General features: G+C 41.1%; 1 protein-coding gene across 1 annotated transcript in view; it reads right to left on the bottom strand.

Moving 5' to 3' along the window:
* LOC124258461 (pendrin-like) overlaps positions 1 to 25,520 on the bottom strand; it is a 32,940-nt gene that overhangs the window by 2,855 nt on the left and 4,565 nt on the right. The window contains 1 exon segment of the mRNA XM_046692561.1: positions 2 to 361. Within this exon segment, the coding sequence (XP_046548517.1) occupies positions 2 to 361 (360 nt within the window).

Raw genomic sequence — 25,520 nt, 5'->3', positions numbered from 1 at the left:
GGGCTAAAGAGGCAAGCAGTCCGAAACCCAGCCCTTGTGGCAGATGAAGGAAAGCAGTGGAGAGGCCTGACAGGAAGTCATCGAGGATGTACCGACGTAGTTGATACTTCCTGATGACGGTGACGATAGGGAAGACGCTCAGGAGGCCAGAGATGGCTTTTTCTTTGGAGCATCTGCACGCCGACTTGAAGTAGCCAGCGAAGGTCCAAGGAGGAGTCTCGTCTTTGTAGGCTTCGTCAATTTCCAGCCTCGTGTAAACACGGCGCTTGAGGGTGAGGCTGGTGACGACGTCGTCCTGTGGAGGCGGAGAAGCGGGTGTGTCTGCCATGTAGGAAGCCGGCAGTGACACGCTGTCGTTGGACTAGATGAAAAGAAAGAAAATATTTATTTAATTTAACGATCGATTAAATGGTCATATTTTGGATTACAGTCATGCAGAACTAACTTCACCCATACCTCGATCAATATCCAGATCGGAATATTAAGAGAAAACATACCAGCCAGGAGGAATTAACGATCATTAACAGCCAGAGTTGAGAGGACGACAGCGGAATCAGTTTTCTTTATCTGTACTTGTGACCCCGTTATTAGTTACAAGCTTGTAAACCTCAGTGGTTTGGGGACTTTTCCCAAATTGAAAAACTTGTGCAGAGGTTTTACCTTTATCCATGTTGTCGCTACGTTAGGTAACGTTATAGCAGCTTAACTCACGTTACAAACACTAGAGTAGATTCCCTTGGGTAAAGGGCGTTCGCTCAAGTTGGATTTCCGGACATTTTGTTAATATGTATATCAGAGCGAAGCGCGGAAAGGTAGCCAGTTTGAATCTCCTGTCGTACATCTGCTTTCTGAATGGCTAATGCCGTTTGGAATCATTGCTCGGTCAAAGATACAATCTAAAGTGAATACGCTGAAAACGTATGAGGACCCCAAGAATCGTGAGCCTAAAATATGCCCATTGAAGTGAAATTTAAATACAGTGCTTAAGATTAAAGATGATTAGTCACACATAAATATATTGTTTTGAAATTTGGAGCTCCTATAATTATATACCCTAAAAGCGGAAAGCGCACGTAAAATATCGCAAGTATGTCGGCAAGACCATCCGCGAAAACACTCAATTGGAAACGTCTCAGAGCCGTTATGTAAGCATACGCACGTGTTTATTTGAATCTCTCACCCTTCATGGCCCTATTCTGTTAGCTGTGTTCTTTATAATGACAAAACAACGATATATATTGTTTTCACAATTTTTTTAACAATCACAAAATGCCATAACCGATTTAATTTGGGATTATTTTTATCAAAGTACTTCAATTATGTTTCTCGTCTTTTCGCACAAATAAAATTCATTGAGAAGGGACGAGCCTTCTTGGACATTACGGAAAGGGGCGAGTGGTGACGAATGTTGTGGGTATATGGCACCTTTTGATTATGATACCAAGTATTAGCATAAGCACGTCAACAAAACTGACTTCGGTATCAACACGCTCGTAACAGCATGATTTTACGAAGCTTGTATCAGTATCTCCAGATGTCACGTCACCTTCGCAAGTACATATATCTTACAGACCAACTTTTACTGAAGAAAATAATCCGCTTTATACCAAATTTCACGTTATTTCAATTATTAGTTATTTCACGTTACTACGATTATATATTTTGTAATTGATAATTTACTCGTGATTATAAATTAGCAAAAAACCAACGAAAAAATAATTGAAACTACAAGGAAATAACCGACATAACGAGAAACACTCAAAAGGTTTAAGTATTTTCTTTCAAGGAAGGTTTAATGAACTTTTTTCTCGTTGCTTCGATTATTTTTTCCATGCTTCAATTATCTTCTAAACATTTTGAGTGCCACACTGCGACCTGTGAAGATCCGGGCTAGAACTGATCTTCAGTAACACATGCTTGTCGTATGAGGCGACTAACGGGATCGGGTGGTCAGGTTCGCTGACTTGGTTGACACATGTCATCGTATCCCAATTGCGTAGATCGATACTCATGCTGTTGATCACTGGACTGTCTGGTTCAGACTCGATTATTTACAGACCGCCGCCACAAAGCTGGAATATTGCTGAGTGCGGTGTAAAACTAAATTCACTCACTCACTCATAAGGTGTCTGACAAGCTACCAACCGCCACGTGGACATACAAGAAGCAAACATATTCTTTTATCAAAAAAGCGCTATGATGTGGCACAAGCCAAAGCGTGTACCATTATACGTGCTGGATGTCAAGAAGTCAATGGGGCGATTATTTGAGAAATATATGTCAATCTGAATTAGTTAAATTACAAGTTCCTGTATGGCATTTGCCTGAGAGGCATATCTTGTATGGCTCAACGTAAAACTAAACTCACTCACTCACTCACTCAACAAACCGGAAAAACAGGCAACGCCCACTGCTATTTCATGACAAAAACTTGGAGGGGCTTGCGTCAAGGTACTGCGTTGAATGGTGTCATAGGTTTCCTTAACCGGATTAACCCTCTTAATACCAGAGGGACTTACATATGCTTCCTCCAATTTGAAGACGAATAAAAATCGAAATATATAACGCACCAAAGTGATCTAAACGGTTTTTGAGTTTGGAAATTCAGGAAATTTCCTGTTTCTTGATATCGCCCAATGCCATTTTAGGCAAAACAAATGTGATGAAAATACAGTACATTGTAAAATGTCGCCATGTTTTACACATTTCGAAAATGTTTTGAAATGTAAATGTAGGATATTTATTTGTTGAACTGCGCAGCCTTTTAGTGATCCCTGATATCTGTGGCGAGTTATAATCATTGCTGAGTTAATGAAAAATCCATCGCCATCCATTCGTTAGAGAGGGTGCATATCGGTTTAAAGCACATTTCAAAACGATTGTTATATTTGTACAGAACCTTTAGAAGTCGCGGTATGACGAAAAGGGTGGCAACATTTCAATTTAGGGATAAACTGCCCTCCATGGTTTTTGCAACAATCTGTTTTGCCAACGAATCTTTTGTGCTCTCTTTTTGCGTGAACCATCGGTAAGATTACAGAATACCGGATACCTTCCACCATCTCGATGCCTTACACAGCTCACAATCTCAATTTCCCTAATTGCCTGCAATGCAAAGGTTTTCAGCTGTGGATTTCCCAAAAGACATATGATTGGCTGAAATAACACTGTGATCTACGGGGCTGTCCACTTGTTGCTGGTGACTGGGTGCGAAGCTGACGTCTTCCGCATTGATCACATTCACAAGACCGACAGTCTGTACAGTCAAATGTTGTCGTAGTCAAATGTTGTCGGCCTGTAACTGTTCAATATACTGTTACTTACATCAAATGTGTCACTTTGTTTGGGCTGTGTTTCTCAGGCATAAACATCCAAATCATTGCATTATGTCCTCCATTTTCAGATGGTATGACGTCGTTATTGTGACGTCACAATATTCAGAAGAACATGACGTAACAAGGTCGCTTAGCACTAAGCTGGGCCTCGTCTCGCATATTGCAATATAGCGCGCAAAGAGAGCAGGGAACAAGCTTAGCTGAGCACATTCCGATAGCTCATTCGCGGTTCTCCTATGCCGGTCCCCGGCTCCCCTTTGCACGTTGTCAATTTGCACCAAAACTGGGTTATACGGCGATATGAGAGGCGGGAAGCAGCTTAAGTGTTAGGTTGTTGCGCTGGACAGGGAAACAGATTTAGATGTACATCGCAGTTGCATGAAATTTGGATTTCGAATTCTGTTTCGGCCAAAATGTTATAATGACATTTGATAGCGGGATGGATCAGTGATCGAAATAATTTTCACATTCAACCAGACAGTCGGGCAGGTGACCCATAAATGTTGCCGCCCATCTTGAAAGTTGCCTGTCCGTACGTTTGACTCATAAATTGCATTTATCATTGTTTCAAATGTGAATTAATTCAGCAAATTAAAAACAACAAGCTTGAAATAAATACTCTGTCACATCCCCAGCCTGTGACATTTGAAAAGAGCCCGTTAAACTTGCAATTCACCTTATCGGTTTATATCATCAAAATGATATATTTTCTGAAAAACTTTAACAGTGAATGTTTAGAGCGATACCCGCTTCAAATATATATATCTTCTCGCGTGTTATTCATACGTAGCTTCCAAAAGGGAGGTATTTAAAAATATCATTCAGACAATCGGGCTTGTGGAGATTTTTTCAGGCAGCCCGACACGAAAGTTGGCAGCCTCGGGCAGGCGGGCAGGCGGGCAGGCGGGCACGCCGTTATTTCAATCACTGGGGTGGATCTTGTCGACGGTCAACTGCATTAAATAATCGGTTTCCCACGGAGTAGTTTTCAACCTCTGAATACCCAGTTATTTTTCTCACGTATTTTACTTCACAGTATTAATGTACTTTTCGAAAAGTGAACGCTATGTAAAAACGCTATTTGGGATCACACAGAGATAAGACATTTAATGTCGTTATCTGAAGTAAAATAAACTGAAAAAAGACTCGTTTGAAAAACAGACACTAGAAAGCTCCGACGGTTATACAGTTTGACGCTTTGAAGGTTAAATCTCTAAATGTGTCGCGCGAAATGAAAGTCAGTTCCAAAGTATGCATTTGCCACTAAATGATATTTTCGTTTATTTAGGTGACCAGACCTTACCTCAACATTCGTTTGATTACCGTCAGTTGAATGTTGGTTTCTAGAATTTGTACAACGCCCGTGTCTTTCAGTAACCTCATTAAAATCTCAAATATCGTTCAGCGTCAACACCGGTCGTTGAACCACTGTGGCCCAGTCTGCCGACTTGGTAAAAGTGACCGGATTATTTTTGGGAAGGGTAGTTTTGTTCATGTTTGTCCTTCGGTGTATTCACGTATTTTTCATCCCCAACCTAAACCTAAAAGGCGAAAATCTAAACAAAGACACATTTCATTTGTGTTTCACCGTGAGTGTAACTTGTTTTAGGAAATTTTAACTGTTAGTGTGTAAGAGTATATGTTTCTTATCCGGTAAAATTTACATAAGAATTTTCTTTGAGTATTTTTAGAATTGAAGTTTTGTGAAGCACAAAAAGGAGGCCTTAGAGACTTAATGTCTGTTTCATCTGAAAACAATTAAAATTTTTTTATTTCAATATATACTGATATATTATTGCATGTATCGGAACAAATTTATAGCTGTATTTCCTGATATTTCGGTTTTGTCCTTGAATCCATCGGCAAGGGTTGCTAAGGACACATCTTTTTTATTACTTGGTTTACGGATCCGCCGACCGTAATTTTTCCTAAAGTTTCAAACGTTTTTAAAATACCACCGCTAAATAAAATCAAAATAAATAAATTAAAATTCTATTTTATTAAAATCGACTTTCTGTTACGAATTTAGCATCGTTGCAAAGCAAAATTTTCAATATTCAAACAAATAAAATCGCCGAATTAACGTTACGGAGTGAAAATGATGGAAAAAAACGGTAGGTAAAGGGAGGCTACTCTTTCTTTTGACTGACATTTTAAAAAAATCTGAAATAGCATTTTTATTTTATTTTATTTTACCACCTACTGACAGGAATATTGCTGTAAAAGATCTGTAAACGAAGTATTTAAAACAGTGTGGCCTGAAAGTGCGGAAAATGTAACTGTAATTGTGGGCGAATCGCGGCTTATCTTGGGCTCTGATATTGAGCAGAGTTGTTGAATATAAAAATTTCGGGGAGTAAAATATTTTACTGGTTTGAATAACAAACAGTCTATGCTTTCCGAGAATTCGTTTTGCGTAAAAAAGCAAAACGTAGTGTGCAACATTCTTGTTCTAATTTGTAGCTTTGTGGAAACTGTGCGAGAACAAAATAACGCCCAATATTTGAAGAATACGCCCGTCATATGAATTTGGATGCTTACTGGGTATAACGTCATACATTCGACACGCAAAAAGCTTTCCATGAAATAATAAATACATTTCCTCTTTGACGTGGAACGACGACACAGTCACAGAGGTAACTTCGCCTATTCAGCAAACTTCTGACAAGGGAATTCTTTAACACGTTTCAGCTAATTTTAACTTTCCTGTTTGTTATTTCATTGTCTCATATTCTATTGCCTATTAAGTAACCCTACAGTCATTAAATAAAAAATAACGATGACTCTTGCTATCTAAACATGATATTGCAGAAACTGTAAATGTTTTCATAACCCGAACAACATTTGTACGGCACACAACACTGGCATTTGACATGCTCCGTCGGGAAAGCGACCTGTGTTCACACGGTGTCGGTTCAGCCTCCAGTTGCCGCTATAATAGAGTCGAATTAGAATTTTCACAAATTACGGTTTGAATAATATGACAGACTAAACTTGAGAGACTGCAATAATAAGCAGCTAAATTGTTAATTAGGGTGACCGAGGCGGTGGGGTGGTCAAGTGGTTAAAGCGTTCGCTCGTCACGCCGAAGATCCAAGTTCGATTCCCCACATGGGCACAATGTGTGAAGCTCATTTCTGGTGTCCCCTGCCGTGATATTGCTGGAATATTGCTAAAAGCGGCGTAAAACTAAAGTCACTCACTCACTTAAGGTGACCAGGACCCACCAAACATTTAGCTGTATCCGTCAACTCGTTATACAGGTGTTCGTTATAAACGTACTCTAAAGGAATTTGTTCTTAGAAACTGACTGAAAATACGTGTAGCATGACCGAAAATACATCAACTGATCTTTATTCATTTAAGTGGTATTTCAAGCTGATATGATGAAGATAAACAATTTTTTTTATGGACACACCTCTTTTTTATTGCAATAGATGGGACGTCTCGGTGTAGATGATATATCACTTGCTTGATGACGGTGTAAGCATCTACGCCAAAACGTCCAAACTGATATTAAATTGAAAAGATGATTTGCAATAACTAGAAATCGTAGAAAACAAATCAGATTGAACCGATATATGTGTGTAATACATAGACTAGCGTGGACTAAATCGGTCTCGCTGTTCACTTACCTTTCCTATTGTGTCTTGAAGTATCGCCCCGTCCCAGTACAACGCTACACTTAAATCTGTGGTGTAAATACCTGGGAGAATGTGTCCTAAGCTGTACAAATTGTATGCAATCCCATTGTGAATAAAATGCGTTTAAACTTAACCGAAAGCCAGGTGTCTCACTGTGTCAACATGCAACATGCAGCCTGGGGGGTCACGTCATAGCCCGGGGGTCAGACAAATGCTTCTGTTGAAATGCAAGCACCTGCCTGGAGTGCTACTGCACAACCCAATGCAATGTAAATGCTACGGAAAAACACTACAGTCGGACCCTGCATAGGCAGATCCAGAGATGGGGTGCAGGGGTGCGCACACACATACACCTCCAAACACACACACACACACACACACACACACACACACACACACACACACACACACACACACACACACACACACACACACACACACACACACACACTTTTTTGTCCCGAAAGTTTATTAACTGACCACCGTAACTCTTGTGAAAAATGAAGTGTGTCCCCCTCCTCTCTCCCCCCTCCCCAGTGTGCACCCCCTTTCTCAAAAAAGTTGTTTCCGTCTCTGCCCTGGTAACGCAAACCTAGAGGACTGTAACTTCCGGACATTCGAGACAGCGAGACATGGTGTATATTGTGACGGATAAAGCAACAGCATTGCATACACGATTGATTAAATCTATTTCGAAAACGGTCAATAAAACGACTGACCACAGCTGAGTGGTTGCACGTGGTCACTGTATATCCCCCCAAATCAAACTAAGGAATTGTTTCGGACGTGATGTTCTGCCACTGAGGCGTCACATTTGGAAGTGTCCTGTACATGTCTACCATAAAACGTTTTGAAAGCTCCATTGAGGGCTTGATTGTTGTAACCTTGATCGAACAACTGAGCAAGATAATCCATGATGAGTGAGTGAGTATGGTTTCACGCCGCTTTTAGCAATATTCCAACAATATCACGGCTGAGGACACAGAAATTGGCTTCAGACCTTGTTCCCATGTGGGGAATCGATACGGGTCTTAAGAGCGAAAGCTTTAACCACTGGGCTACCCAGCCGCCCCTAATCTTTGATGAACTTCCAGACATAAATGAAAGTAATAAATATTTTGTGTAGATATTAATGTTGCCTTCATGCCCAAACCGAAACATGAGTCTCCGAATTTTCCTGTGTGAAAGTGGAAATAGACATCTCAAACTATGGTTACACTGGATTCCAATTCCTTATTTTATAAGAAAATGGTATTAACAAATGGATTTTAATTTTAAACTTTAATAACATTGTATTTCTACATTTTATGGCGAGGTGCAGGCAGCATGACCTTAACTAAGACGTCACAGACTGCCCCTGTTTGATGAGGTCGTAAACTGATTCACAATGCATCTGGCTCACTGGTTACACCTGTTATGTGTTTTTTGGTGTAGTCCTGTAACGCACAATGTGATTGATATAATATCAAGTCCGAACCAGACCGCCAAACATTTCTAGCGGCAGAGCCTCGTTTTGAGATTTCCACGATTTCCAGGTTTCTGTTTGTCAGTGCTCGCTGTACGACAGAGCACGCTGCACGACATGTTTGCAAGGATTATAAGGAGCGTAGTGTTGCAATATACAGATGTATCAAATAATACTGATTAATATTTATGCATCCAGTTCAATGATTTGGTCTCAAAATCCTGGACTGGTTATTGTACTAAGTTGCGCAATAGGACTGAACCCGGTCAGCAGAAAACGAGACTGTTGTGTAATCAATGTTTTGATAAATGTGATCTCACTAATTCACGTCATCTTCATAACATACCAAAAATCGTTCACATCGTACAGCGAATCAAAACGTTTTGCGTTCTCTACTCGGCGGTGAAAGTTAACCCTAAGCTCATTGATCAATAGAACAGTTGTTTTCTGTCTCTTTTTCATTTACAACGGCAGATTGAAACATATCGGTAGGGGAAATTCCTTGTAGCAGTATCACTCTGGGTATATGTTGCCTTATGCATTCCTCGGCTCTTGGTAAAAAAACGCGGGACGTATAAAACCACATACATTGTACAATGTGTCTCCCAACTGAAACTCCCACAACTGATAATACACTAACTGAAAAGGCCAAAGCTATTATGATATCCTGTGAGATATCCACCCGGCTTCTCCACACAGCGATACGATATGGCGATATTGATACATATAGCTAGTTATGAAACAAAGTAAATGGTCCTTGAAGGGGAACATTTTGTAAAACCATAAGTAAGTTGATTTTTAAAAAAATAACAACCAAAATTACATCGTACCACGTAACCAGTATTTCACAAGATGGAAACATCTAAAAATATTTATTGTACCGCTAACATTAACACAATTTATTCAAAACACGCTCTGATTTCTGATTTCTAAGGCATGTCAACAAATCTCAACTATTCCCCGTGTAAAATAAAAATGGTCAGAAAGTTCTGAAATTAGTCATATATACCTGGGTATAATTTTGTTACAGAGTTAAAAAAACACCATCCCCATTTTTCAAAACCTGTCAAGTTATGAGAATATTTGTTTATGCAAAGGTGAGATTTATCATACTGAAAAAAAACCATCTTTTTAATAGTACACCGCAGATATAAGTTATTATATAGATAACTGCCTTTGCTGTCTATTCCGTTTCTCGTTTTTGGCTACTCATAACCTTATCTGAGTGGCGCAGTATTTTGTTTTAGAAATATACTTCTATATTATATATCTTTCTTACGATCTTCAGCGTAAAATGTTGTAGGAGATGTAGAAAAAAAATCATAAAATCAAACTTTACCCGACCAACCGGATAATTTTTTCCCATTACAAATATAATTTCCACTATTCTGAATAACTTTAATTTTTAAGAAATATTGTCTCCAGAATTGAGTTATTACATTATGAGAGAAATAAAATTCGATGATTGAAAGTTGGATGTTTTAGATAATATCTACAGAAAAAAGCGACAGAATGTCTCTAAGTGTCAGACCCAAAATGAAGAACTAATAATTAAAATATGGACAACTTACCTCCAAATTAAAGCAGTCTTTCTGATTAAGATGTTTTATAATATACCGGAGTACTATACAAGCACCAGTCGCGAGTCCATCGGGTATGCACGCTTACTGTCCTCTTAAGGCAACCTCTTTATAACAAACGACAGGGCGACTATTCACCTCATGCTAGTGTGGTTCTCCAAAATGCATTGAAAACCTTCGTGACTCTGCATATTTCCATTGGCCTAAACTGTGAATGAGACTTATTAATGCCTCTTTTTAACTCAATTGGAACGAAAGGATGGCACAGTTCAGTTTAAAAAACGAGGTCATGAAAAAATGTCCGCAGGTAAACTAATATACTTATTGCATTAAATGTAACACTTGTATCATTTGTTGATTAAATGTCATAAAATGCGACCGGAACAAATTGTTGACCTATTTTTAGACACGGAGTTCGAATACACAAAAAGCTTCAAGATTTGTGTAAATAGCACGAACCATGAACAGCTACAAATGATGCCTTTCATCTGTTATGGCCTTTCAAACTATGGGACACTGGCTCTTTGGAAGAGTATGTAAATCATATATATATATGCTTGCGTCGAATAGGAACGTCTTCGGAAGTCCTTTATTGAACGGTCAATACGTCACTTTTTGCTGACACATGTTACACTGGACGAAACGTCTTACTGTGAATGACCTCTCAGCCGTGTTGTGCCACAAGCAGCTCTTTCTGACACACGAGGTGATTATCATTGAGTTCTGTCATCGTAAATTGCCACATGGGTCGAGAATCATGAGAACCTTTTCTAGGGTTTCCCTCTCCTCAACACACGGCTGTAACTCCTCCCCAGTTAATCGATTTATTGGTATCTGTACTTTCAATTTCTTTTAGATTTGTGTGTCGCTTTACTACATTGAATTGTTTGTTTTGTCTGTTTGGGCTTTGAATTAATGGTTTACAAAGTGAGTGTCTAGGGACCAGGTCGATACGGAATGATACATCGGAGTGATGCGTGTTTTAGATGTTTGACACCATCAGGGTGGTGCTTCTCTAATGTGAGTGAAATTGTGCTTTAGGTCGGCTACAGTGAATGAGTGAGTGAGTTGAGTTTTGTGCTTTTAGCAATATTCCAGTAATATCACGACAGGGTGCACCAGAAATGGGCTTCACAAATTGTACCCACGTGGGGAATCGAACCCGGGTCTTCGGCGTGACGAGCGAACGCTTTAACCACAAGGCTATCCCACCGCCCCTAACGTCGGCTACAGCAATACTCTATCGATACAGGGAAGCGAGCATAAGGACCAGGGGCTCCTTTCACGAAGCACCCTTTACTAAGGTTAACCTTAGCTCCCATTCTTTAACATTGCACTAAGGCTAACGTAGAGACTTACGATCACCTTATTGCTTTGTGAAAGGAGGCCCAGGTGCTTTAACCACTGAGCTGCCCCACCACCCTGTTTTGCCAATTCATATCTTATGTGACAAGTTGAACTTATTCTCTTTCGCTACAGTTCACACGTGTTTATTGCTTAAAAAGGAAGAAGGTGTGTACGAAAACAACTATTTGCCAATAGGTTAGGTCTCTTTTGAACAAACGTTTAGTCATTTCGGTATCAATTCACTTCGAACTTGTTCGCCATTTCGTTGTCAAGTTACTACGTACATGTTTGTCATTTCGTTGTCAAGACATTTCGTACTTGTTGGTTATCTTGTATCCAAGTCACCTCGTACATGTTGGTCATTTCGTTGTCAAATCACTACGTACTTGTTGGTCATTTTGTTGTCAAATCACTACGTACTTGTTGGTCATTTCGTTGTCAAGTCACCTCGTACTTGTTGGTCATTTCGTTGTCAAATCACTACGTACTTGTTGGTCATTTCGTTGTCAAATCACTTCGTACTTGTTGGTCATTTCGTTGTCAAGTCACTACGTACTTGTTGGCCATTTCGTTGTCAATCACTACGTACTTGTTGGTCATTTCGTTGTCAAGTCGCTTCGTACTTGTTGGCTATTGTGTAACCAAGTCACTACGTACTTGTTGGCCATTTTGTAATCAAGTCACTACGTACTTGTTGGTCATTTTGTTGTCAAGTCGCTAGGTGCTTGTTGCCCATTTCGTTGTCAAGTCACTACGTACACGTTGGTCATTTCTTTGTAAAGTCGCTACGTACTTGTTGGCCATTTTGTAATCAGGTCACTACGTACTTGTTGGCCATTTCTTTGCCAAGTCGTTACGTACTTGTTGGTCAGTTCTTTGTCAAGTCGCTACGTATTTGTTGGCCATTTTGTACTCAGGTCACTACGTACTTGTTGGCCATTTTGTAATCAAGTCACTACGTACTTTGTGGCCATTTTGTAATCAGGTCACTACGCACTTATTGGTCATTTTTTTGTCAAGTCTTTACGTACCTGTTGGTCATTTCTTTATCAAGTCGCTACGTATTTGTTGGCCATTTTGTAATCAGGTCACTACGTACTTGCTGGCTTTATCGTAATCAAATCGTTTTGGTCATTACGTCACAACTCACTACGGACATGTTGGTCATATCGTAACTAGCCAATACGTGGTTGTTGGTTATTTTGTTATCAAGTCTGCACGGATTTGTTGGTTATTTTGTAATCACGTTACTATGTACTAATTGGGCATTTCGTAATCAATGTAATACTAGCCAGTTTGTCGTCTTGTACATCATTTTTACTCGGTGACATGTCAAGATGAACACGAGAGGACATTCTATCTTAAACCTGCTCAAATATATTAACACCCTATACAATCTCAAAGCCACACTGAAATCACCATCAAAGAGAGTCAGTCAGGAGATGCACGTGTCGAGAATTAGGACATCGCCTTAAACGTGAACAGACTTCCCCCAAGTTAACACTAAGCATGCGGATTCAGTATCGCAGTTCATCGGACTTACGTTGTGTCGCCAGTGTTGAGCGTGTTGTATGAGATCGTTTTGCCTGATGTCAAGAATTTGAAAAACACGACGATGGTAAATATTTACATTATTAGATGACATTGTCCGTCATATTCGTCATGCTCGGGAAATTTGAGCACAACTATCATTCGCCCCTTGCTGTTTGCTGCTGCTCCCCTCTTATTCTATTCTAAACTAAGGTGGTAGTAGCACTAGTAACAATAATAATCATCATCAACGTCGTAATCATCATCATTACCACCACCATCATCATAAGCTTCATCATGATATGGAACTTAAATTGCGGAAAGGTGTATACTCAAAGCGCTAACACTATTTACCCAGTCAATGGATCAATGTAGAACTCGATATTCATTTTTAACTCCTTGGGGAGTACACAACCAGGCTGACAATGAGCAAAACTAAGAGATCGTATATAATCCAGACTGCATGCACTTTTGTCTTTCTCGTCTGATGGCTCAAAAGTATCAAATATCAGTACGTATAAAAATAGTAAACAGCACACCTATTAGTCTTATTTTGACTTTTTCCGTATATCCGTATATCCTATGACCATAGCGATACATAAATAAAGAGAGCGTAAATATAAAAATGTTTACTTTACCATACTGAGCCCAAGCTTGTGACAAAAGATACTGGAATAATGTAAAACTGTGCATTTATGTGTGTATGTATTTATAGTGCACTGTATTAAGTGGAAAATCAAGGGCTCCCTGACCAGAGCTGGAAGGACTTCATTGTCATACTTCCGACTTATCTCCAACTCAGGAAGTAATGTTTAGCGACTTCCGGTTGTATGCAACAATTGATGGTGTACTTATAACCCTCGTTTGATGGGAAGAGTTACACGGAACGTATCAGCACCAGTGATAAACGGAATAACTACAAAATGCCAAAATTTTAGTATAACAATCTAAATCATATCAATCTGTTAATATTTTGGCGCGATGATAATGTACTCCCTTATAAATACATTCTCAAAACAAAAGAAAGGCAAAGCCGTTTGCAGCAGTTCATTACAATACAATTTGGCAGCAATCGTCCTATGTTTGAATCCCGTTAATGATGGTGTGCCTTTTGTGTATTGGGCGCAAACGCATCCCAAAATGTGTAAGTAAACGTTTGTCATAACAGAGGAAAACGATGCACGAAAAGTGCAAGCAGAAAAAGTATTCCACGTGATCCAAGTGCAATGTGTCGGAACATGAGTAGAGACATCGACCATAAAAGGCCAAACCAAATTCATCATTTCATTACGAAATTTACGACGTACACAAAGATAAAGAAAATGTTAAGATTGAATGCTACTGGCCGAAATATCGCCATTGGTCGTTTGAAAGCAGGGGAAGCCTAGTCTGCAGTTGCAAGATACTTCAACGCCCACCACAGCACCGTATCTCGATTATGGCATCGATATACCCTCTGCAATTTGACCCAAGATCGTCCCATGAGTGACCACTCCTGCTCAGGACCGGTTCCCCCGGGTGTTTCACCTACGTCACCGATTTGCTACAGCAGCGGACACTGCAGGACAGCTGTTTGGTCTTCTAAGAATTTCCGACCAAACCATCAGAAATCATGTGAGAAAAGTGGGAATTCGAGCATATCGTCCAAAAGTTGGACCTGTCCTGACACGACTACACCGACAACGACGTGTCCAAAGGTGCAACAGGGTACAGGCATGGACCCTGGGGAACTGGCGACACGTTTGGTTCAGCGATGAATCGCATTTCCACCTGCAACGACGGGGTGGGAGACAACGGTCTATCGACGTCGACACGAACGTTTTGGTGGAGAGAGCGTCATGGTGTGGGGAACCATATCCTACACGGGTAGTTCAGAGCTAATGGTGGTGCAAGGCAATCTTACAGCAAATCGCAAAATCGAACAAATCCTGCGACCTCACCTCCTCCCACTTTTTAACCGCCAGAGGGGCTGTTTCAACAACGCTTGTCCCCACACAACTCGTGTAACAAGTGCCTATCTCGCCAATGCAAACGTCAATGTCCTTCTCTGGCTTCCCAAATCTCCTGATCTGAACCAGATTGAGCATCTAAGGGACTAATTTGATCGACGCGTCCGTAAATGTCACTATTGTTCTCAGACACTTGCAGAACTTGACAACGCGTTGCGGGAGGAATGGCGAAGAATTCCCCAAGCAAACTCCGACGACTTATGCAATCCCTTCCAAGGCGGTGTCTAGCAGTGACGGGATGATATCACCAGGTACTGACCTTAGTTTGGGTCAGTGAGATTCTTTTTTTTTTTTGAAGAGTTTAAAACATACTTCTTATGATGTATGTGTCCATAATGATACGACAAAATTAGTCGGTTGGTTGTTGTTTTACGCCGCAATCAGCAGTATCCCAGCTATATGGCGGTGGTCTGTACAGAATCGAGTCTGGATATCAGACAGACATGACTGGGCTAGTACAATAAAAATTGAAAAATAAAAGAAATCTGGTGCATAATATGAGGTTTAACTAGGAGTCTGGGAAGCTTCAAACAAAGAGTGAGGTTAGTTTTACGCCGCATTCCGCAATATTCCAGCCATATGGCGGCGGTCTGTAAAAAACCGACTCTGAAGCAGACAAACCAGTGATCAACAGCAAGAGCATTGATCTACGCAATTGGGATACGATGACATATGTCAACCAAGTCAGCGAGCCTGTCCACCCGATCCAGTCAGTTGCCTCTTACGACAAGCATGGTTACTGAAAATCAATTCTAACCCGAATCTTCAGGGGTCATGACATTCCCCTAAGCTGTGTATGATATATACTTGCATTAACTGTTTGTGTGAGAGCGGGTGAACAGTTGGGTGTTAGGTGCGCGATCAGATGATAGATGGGAGAAAGAATGAGTGATGGATGGTGATGAGAATGATTCTGCGAGTGATAGCATGACTTGTTCTAAAGAAGGGAGGTGTGGCATATTAATTCTATTTTATTTCAAACTGGGGTTTGTAGTTGCTCTGGGTGCCGTTGTTCACAACCTTAGCGCTAAGGCTACCTTAATTAAGTCTATCTTAAGGTATGGGAGTTAAGGTCACCTTAGCGCTAACATCGCTTTGTACAACGGCACCCAGGTCTGTAAGACACGCTAACGCACGCACGCACGCACGCGCACGAACGTCTCAAAGATCTCGGGCGTTACGTTTCACCCTACAAACTCTATATTACCAAGTAAAAACAAGATACAATGTACATGTTTAGGAATAACGTGACATTCATCTGAATGATATATTCTGATGAACACTAGATCATTGTGTATGACTGAATCAGTTTGCCATAAGAGAGGGAGGGTACCACAAACGCCCCTTTATAAAAACACACCATAACACTTATACAGTATTAGCCACACTTAAATAATAAAGTAAATACAAACATGAACTACTCAAGTAAACTCTCAACGGGAGGTGTGAGCCCATCGGGAGGTGTGATGCTTCAAAGTAAATATGTACTGGGTAAATGTAATTTATCATAAGTTTATTTGAATAAAAACCCATTCATAATTCTATAATTTTTTAACACCGGTGTGCATCTCGAAAATAATGAATGCTAAAGAATCACCTTGTTTACAATTTCGCAAATATCAAATTCAATAACAATACATTAGTTGTATTTTACAAACGATTTGTCGGGTCTGGTTTTGATTATTTACAACCAACCGACCTCTGACATTGAAACTGAGCTTAACGTTGAAAATGACGATTAACTAATTTAACTGCCTGCTGCAGTTAATGATATTTGCCAAGAGACCAGCATTACTTTGAATACCACTGTAACTTTTTACTTTGTTTTCACTTTTTAATTCTTTTAAGAAAGACTGAAACCAACAGCAACAACAACAAAAACCATCTGAATGGTCTCAACGTGCGTGTTAGTTGCTGTGGTGGCTGCACCCTACGGCGGTGGGGTAGCCTGGTGGTTAAAGCATTCGCTCGTCACGACGAAGATCCGGGTTCCATTCCTCACATGGTTACAATGTGTGAAGCCTATTTCCTGTGTCCTCCGCCGTGATATTGCTGGAATATTGCTAAAAGCGACGTAAAGCCTAACTCACTCACTGTGCCTGCACTGCGTTGTGGCTGTATGGAAGTGGGACGTTCGTTCTAAGCACCAGTGACATACCTAGTACATCATACCACGACACAGCTATCCCCAACACCCCATCCCTGCTTAACGACAGAGTGATTGGTTACCATGACCCCATTTTATCAACAGCCTTAAAAGATAAAGTACACTTTTACCTAATTACCAGACATTATCCGGATCGAGCGGGTCCATTAGTTCATATCAAAGCTTACTTTTCACGTCTAAACTTGGTTTTGATCCAGACCAGTAGACACCCTAACCTGGAGAAGGTGCATTCAGGCCGAAATATAATTTTCGGAATATTGATAAAATCGACGACATACAGTCAATTTTCCTGTCTCAAAGTAAAAATTAGTCTCGATTCCTTCTTTATTCATCAGTTTTGATTGTGTCAAGATTCGACTACCAAGACATATTTACGTAAATCCCTTTAACGTCGCCATTTAAACGCGCCAGAGCATGAAGGCTGTTCTTTAACAAAGTAAAACTTGCAATAGCCGTCCATGCGCTAACGTTGCCATCGATACTCACAAACCTGGATCAGGCTCGCTGACTTGGTTGACACATGTCATCGGTTCCCAATTGCGTAGATCGATGTTCATGCTGTTGATCACAGGATTGTCTGGTCCAGACTCGATTATTTTGCAGACCGCCGTCATATAGCTGGGATATTGCTGAGTGTGGCATAAAACTAAACTCACTCACTAACAAACCTGTATTTAGCATATACGTACATACTCTCCCTTGTATCATCTATTGATAAGGTTTAACAAAGTGGTTGATTTCATATGTCAGTAAACCATGCATTTGGAAATTGTCGCCTTTGTTAAAGCCAAAAATAGTACTTCAACATTTTCGACTGATAAACCCCTGAACTACCGACGTGAACGAGCTATAGATATCATTCCCTTCATATTTATTACGGCAATGATGGAATACACAAGATGGGGACATACACATGTCTCCTACTATCTGACCCAAGGAGCATATACACTGTTCAGATTCTCAGTCAGAGCTTCATGTTTGTCCGTCTTACACATCTTAATATCAGTGGCTATTAATATCCAGGCGGCAGAGCTTGCCTCCAGCCAGCAATGAGTTTAGCTCGGAGCTCATCTCTCACCGATTGGTAAGCTGGATCATTGGCTCTGTTCACATTCTCCTGAGGATCTACGTGATGATCATATAACTCTGCCCCGAATTCTATATTCCATTGTGGTTGGTATTGGGGGCTTCCTTGGAATTCTGGCCATTCTGTGTACCTGTATTGATCGGTCCTGATTGAGTATCCCATCACACTATTTTCTCCCACTTCCCGAGGGTTCTGAGAGAATGCAGCTGTCTTCCAATTGGGATCATTCGGGTTCTTCATCAAAGGCACCATGCTCATTCCTTCAGTACACAACTCCACAGATGTTGAATCTTCTGGACAAAGTGGAACCGGTGGTAGTTCCGCAAGCTCTGCTAAAGTAGGGAACAGGTCTACAAATTCGGTAAGATGCTGCGATTTGACACCATGGTCCGTTAGCCCCGGGACATGAATCATCATGGGAGCATGTGTGGCTATTTCAAAGTTAGTCTGCTTCTCCCATTCTGAATGCTCCCCGAGTTGGTAACCATGATCTCCAAAGAAGGATATAATTGTGTTGTCTGCCAATCCGAGTTTGTCCAGCTCAGCAATAACTCTTCCGACTTCCGAGTCTGTGTAGCTAAGTGCCGAGTAGTACGCTCGTCGCAGTTTCAGTGTTAACCCACGAGGGAATGTGAAATTGATATGACCAAAGTCTTTAAAATGTCGCTTTTCTATATCCCTAAACATCTCCAGGTAGCTGAAATCGTGCCAAGCAGCAACTGGCATATCTTCGGGAACGTAATAGTTCTCTGGTTCTCTCACAGATGACAGAGGGTAATAGTCGAGAAAGCCCTCTGGGAAGATCCACGGCCAATGAGGCTTATGGAACCCAACAGCTACGAAGAACGGTTGCTCACCTGACTTCGCCTTTGGTGCCACTTCCTGAAGTACCTGAATGGCATGATCAGGCTAAAATCGTATCTTGAAGCGGCTCATTCTTGGCTTTGGTCTCTGGCACAGCATGCCATATATCTTTCATACCACTATATGAATCAGTAGCGTGGAAGTAAGGGTCTGTCCAGGAAATTGGGTCATCATTACCAGACGCTGCCATCCCAGGATGGAATATCTTTCCCATTCCTATGGTCCTGTACCCGTTCTGTTTGAAGTACTGAGGGAGGGTAGTAAAGTTTCCCCCAACTATCCTGAAGTAATGCTGTAGATCGTACACATGAGTAGTATCTGGGCGTCTGCTGCTCAGCAAGGCAGTCCTGGACGGAGAACACAGCGCCTGGGACACATATGCTCTCTCCAAGAGCAGGCTCTTCTTGGCAAGAGCATTCAAATGTGGAGTGTGCATCTTGGGTGACACTGGGGCAGGATACTCTTTCCCCTCATAAGCGCCGATGTTCGGTCTCATATCATCGGACACAAGGAACAGAACATTCTTTCGACCGTTGCTTGACGGGACAAAGCAACAGACAATCAGGAGCAACAGCAGTCCTGGACGCATTTTGCAAGCTGAATGTCTTACCAAACGGTCCTCCAGAATGTCGACTTCCCGATAACCTTACCTGAGCTGAAATCCAGCGCACCACGTTTTGCCTTTTAATAGAACAAATGTGCCTTATCTGTTCCTTGAATAGCTGTTATCTTTTACCTATCCCCGTGAGTCCTTGAAATTGTTTGTCCATAACTGACTGCAGCTGCACAGAAACGTATATTCCTTTGTATATTATGTCCAGTATGCAGTGTTTGATTCACACACATGGGGATTCGAACTCCTCAAACACTAGTCTACCCTACCTCATGACCATGAAGTTAGTCATATTGCAGAAGAAATGCGATTCGTATTATAGTTGCGGGAGCTGTCTTAAAAGAAACAAATCTGCTAGTTTGCTTGTAGATGATAAGAAGTTACTATCCGATTTTGCAATGTATTCCTCGCCCATTGAAGATATCACTGTTTAATAAATCTACAATGTTATTACACATTGTGCTTTCGCTCGTTTGATACTAAATCATTAACTCGTTTAATAAATAACAGTATTAACAAGGTCGTTTAGTATCCTCTATTGCTGACACATTTTCCTTCATCCTAACCAAGACACTGGAGTGCAGAGTTGCGTCCCTTTAGCACGCCAGACACCAATGATTGTGGGTTTGTAATTCAGCACGATTATGTTTCTAGGTTTGCCACACCACATCCACGATCGAGGGTTTCACCAAGTGGTAAATGTCTGACCCGTTACTTGGGGCTTTCCTCATACATTAAGTTCATATGCCATGATACAAAGCCACGTGAAATCTTGTTCGTTCACTCACTTACTTAGCCCAAAGGTGTCTCTGTCAGTAATTTATTAACATGGAATATGAAATACACAATACCATTTTAGAAAGTGCTGGCGATTAGGTGCCTGACTCTGAGGGTGCGGGTTCGAATCCCGGATGGGACTCAACCCAAAAAAGTACTAGAATCTGTACTTTACTAACACAGTGTAATCCCAAATATAACATATTTAACAAGGAATAAATATGATAAATTTCTTAAATATCTTGTGATATCATCTTTCATTCTAAACTGTCTATAAATTAACACCAATGTTGTTTAGATTTGATTGGGTATTTTAATAGAGAATATTTAAGTAAGTTTGAGTGAGTGATTTCAGTTACATATCAGCGTATAAGTTTGCTCTGAAAGGAAAGCCTAAAGTGATGCAAGCCCCAAACCTTTATCACTTTGCCAACAAGGGATGTTTTGCCAACCCAAGGAATGTGGGAAAGCACAAAGAGGGGAATGTTCCAAATAAGATATTCCCCAATATTCCTGGGTTTATTGTGCAATGACTTGAACGTAACTTCCACTACATGCACCTTGGGTCTTCCTCCCACAATGAGCTGACACTCTGACGTCCCCGAAATACTATTAAATGCAGCAGTAAACCTAACTCACTACCTGGATCACAGTACATGCAAAGTCGACATCACCTTAGTCTAATCAATCCCAGCGTTCAACGTCTCAAATGTGGACTCAGGTCTTCGGGTTTTACCTCTTTCTGTTCTGAAGCACTGAACACAGAGGAACACTCTCGGAAGAAGAAATTTTATGTCCAATGTATTGGCTTTAAACAACCAAATATTTCAAAAATATTGTTAAATATATGAGTATGTCTACCAACGTGAAAAGTGGTTCAAAATATCTGGAGCCTGGTTATCTTGTTTAAGATAAAATAATCACTTCAACATACTGCAAAGAGTCACTAGTCTCAGAATTACCGTGCTCACGGTTCGGATATCATTCCCTTCATATTTATTACAGCAATGATGGAATACACAAGAGGGACAGCAACATGTCTCCTACTATCTGACCCAAGGAGCATATACACTGTTCAGATTCTCAGTCAGAGCTTCATGTTTGTCCGTCTTACACATCTTAACATCAGTGGCTATTTATATCCAGGCGGCAGAGCTTGCCTCCAGCCAGCAATGAGTTTAGCTCGGAGCTCATCTCTCACCGATTGGTAAGCTGGATCATTGGCTCTGTTCACATTCTCCTGAGGATCTACGTGATGATCATATAACTCTGCCCCGAATTCTATATTCCATTGTGGTTGGTATTGGGGGCTTCCTTGGAATTCTGGCCATTCTGTGTACCTGTATTGATCGGTCCTGATTGAGTATCCCATCACTCTGTTTTGTCCGACTTCTCGGGGGTACTCTGAGAGAATGCAGCTGTCTTCCAATTGGGATCATTCGGGTTCTTCATCAAAGGCACCATGCTCATTCCTTCAGTACACAACTCCACAGATGTTGAATCTTCTGGACAAAGTGGAACCGGTGGTAGTTCCGCAGCCTCTGCTAAAGTAGGGAACAGGTCTACAAATTCGGTAAGATGCTGCGATTTGACACCATGGTCCGTTAGCCCCGGAACATGAATCATCATGGGAGCATGTGTAGCTAGTTCAAAGTTAGTGTGCTTTTCCCATTCTGAATGCTCCCCGAGCTGCCAACCATGATCACCCCAGAAGGATATAATTGTGTTGTCTGCCAATCCGAGTTTGTCCAGCTCAGCAATAACTCTTCCGACTTCCGAGTCTGTGTAGCTGAGTGCCGAGTAGTACGCTCGTCGCAGTTCCAGTGTCAACTCACGAGGGAATGTGAAATTAATGTAACCAACGTCTTTAAAATGAAACTTCTTTATATCGCTAAAGCTATCGAAGTTGCTGAAATTGTGCCAAGCAACAGGTGGCATATCTTCGGGAACGTAATAGTTCTCTGGTTCTCTCACAGATGACAGAGGGTAATAGTCGAGAAAGCGCATTGGGAAGATCCACGGCAAATGAGGCTTATGGAACCCAACAGCTACGAAGAACGGTTGCTCACCTGACTTCGCCTTTGGTGCCACTTCCTGAAGTACCTTTATAGCATGATTGGCCAAAATCGTATCTTGAAGCGGCTCATTCTTGGCTCTGCTCTCCGGCACAGCATACCATATATCTTTCATACCACTATATGAATCAGTAGCGTGGAAGTAAGGGTCTGTCCAGGAAATTGGGTCATCATTACCAGACGCTGCCATCCCAGGATGGAATATCTTTCCCAAACCCATAGTCCTGTAACCATTCTGTTTGAAGTACTGAGGGAGGGTAGTAAAGTTTCCCCCAACTATCCTGAAGTAATGCTGTAGATCGTACACATGAGTAGTATCTGGGCGTCTGCTGCTCAGCAAGGCAGTCCTGGACGGAGAACACAGCGCCTGGGACACATATGCTCTCTCCAAGAGCAGGCTCTTCTTGGCAAGAGCATTCAAATGTGGAGTGTGCATCTTGGGTGACACTGGGGCAGGATACTCTTTCCCCTCATAAGCGCCGATGTTCGGTCTCATATCATCGGACACAAGGAACAGAACATTCTTTCGACCGTTGCTTGACGGGACAAAGCAACAGACAATCAGGAGCAACAGCAGTCCTGGACGCATTTTGCAAGCTGAATGTCTTACCAAACGGTCCTCCAGAATGTCGACTTCCCGATAACCTTACCTGAGCTGAAATCCAGCGCACCACGTTTTGGCTTTTAATAGAACAAATGTGCCTTATCTGTTCCTTAAATAGCTGTTATCTTTTACCTATCCCCGTGAGTCCTTGAAATTGTTTGTCCATAAGGGACTGCAGCTGCACAGAAACGTATATTCCTTTGTATATTGTGTCCAGTATGCAGTGTTTGATTCACACACATGGGGATTCGAACTCCTCAAACACTAGTCTACCTCACTGACCCTCATGACCATGAAGTTAGTCATATTGCAGAAGAAATGCGATTCGTATTATAGTTGCGGTAGCTGTCTTAAAAGAAACAAATCTGCTAGTGTGCTTGTAGATGATAAGAAGTTACTATCCGATTTTGCAATGTATTCCTCGCCCATTGAAGATATCACTGTTTAATAAATCTACAATGTTATTACACATTGTGCTTTCGCTCGTTTGATACTAAATCATTAACTCGTTTAATAAATAACAGTATTAACAAGGTCGTTTAGTATCCTCTATTGCTGACACATTTACCTTCATCCTAACCAAGACACTGGAGTGCAGAGTTGCGTCCCTTTAGCACGCCAGACACCAATGATTGTGGGTTTGTAATTCAGCACGATTATGTTTCTAGGTTTGCCACACCACATCCACGATCGAGGGTTTCACCAAGTGGTAAATGTCTGACCCGTTACTTGGGGCTTTCCTCATACATTAAGTTCATATGCCGTGATACAAAGCCACGTGAAATCTTGTTCGTTCACTCACTTACTTAGCCCAAAGGTGTCTCTGTCAGTAATTTATTAACATGGAATATGAAATACACAATACCATTTTAGAAAGTGCTGGCGATTAGGTGCCTGACTCTGAGGGTGCGGGTTCGAATCCCGGATGGGACTCAACCCAAAAAGTACTAGAATCTGTACTTTACTAACACAGTGTAATCCCAAATATAACATATGTAACATGGAATAAATATGATAAATTTCTTAAATATCTTGTGATATCATCTTTCATTCTAAACTGTCTATAAATTAACACCAATGTTGTTTAGATTTGATTGGGTATTTTAATAGAGAATATTTAAGTAAGTTTGAGTGGGTGATTTCAGTTACATATCAGCGTATAAGTTTGCTCTGAAAGGAAAGCCTAAAGTGATGCAAGCCCCAAACCTTTATCACTTTGCCAACAAGGGATGTTTTGCCAAACCAAGGAATGTTGGAAAGCACAAAGAGGGAATGTTCCAAATAAGATATTCCCCAATATTCCTGGGTTTATTGTGCAATGACTTGAACGTAACTTCCACTACATGCACCTTGGTTTTTCTCCCACAATGAGCTGACACTCTGACCTCCCCGAAATACTAATAAATGCAGCAGTAAACCTAACTCACTACCTGGATCACAGTACATGCAAAGTCGACATCACCTTAGTCTAATCAATCCCAGCGTTCAACGTCTCAAATGTGGACTCAGGTCTTCGGGTTTTACCTCTTTCTGTTCTGAAGCACTGAACACAGAGGAACACTCTCGGAAGAAGAAAATTTATGTCCAATGTATTGGCTTTAAACAACCAAATATTTCAAAATATTGTTAAATATATGAGTATGTCTACCAACGTGAAAAGTGGTTCAAAATATCTGGAGCCTGGTTATCTTGTTTAAGATAAAAATAATCACTTCAACATACTGCAAAGAGTCACTAGTCTCAGAATTACCGTGCTCACGGTTCGGATATCATTCCCTTCATATTTATTACAGCAATGATGGAATACACAAGAGGGACAGCAACATGTCTCCTACTATCTGACCCAAGCAGCATATACACTGTTCAGATTCTCAGTCAGAGCTTCATGTTTGTCCGTCTTACACATCTTAACATCAGTGGCTATTTATATCCAGGCGGCAGAGCTTGCCTCCAGCCAGCAATGAGTTTAGCTCGGAGCTCATCTCTCACCGATTGGTAAGCTGGATCATTGGCTCTGTTCACATTCTCCTGAGGATCTACGTGATGATCATATAACTCTGCCCCGAATTCTATATTCCATTGTGGTTGGTATTGGGGGCTTCCTTGGAATTCTGGCCATTCTGTGTACCTGTATTGATCGGTCCTGATTGAGTATCCCATCACTCTGTTTTGTCCGACTTCTCGGGGGTACTGCGAGAATGCAGCTGTCTTCCAATTGGGATCATTCGGGTTCTTCATCAAAGGCACCATGCTCATTCCTTCAGTACACAACTCCACAGATGTTGAATCTTCTGGACAAAGTGGAACCGGTGGTAGTTCCGCAGCCTCTGCTAAAGTAGGGAACAGGTCTACAAATTCGGTAAGATGCTGCGATTTGACACCATGGTCCGTTAGCCCCGGAACATGAATCATCATGGGAGCAT

The sequence above is a fragment of the Haliotis rubra genome, unplaced genomic scaffold (genome assembly GCF_003918875.1).
Source record: "Haliotis rubra isolate DU_JTF1 unplaced genomic scaffold, ASM391887v1 Scf694, whole genome shotgun sequence".
Lineage (NCBI taxonomy): Eukaryota > Metazoa > Mollusca > Gastropoda > Lepetellida > Haliotidae > Haliotis > Haliotis rubra.
This window is presented reverse-complemented; position numbering and strand designations above follow the sequence as displayed.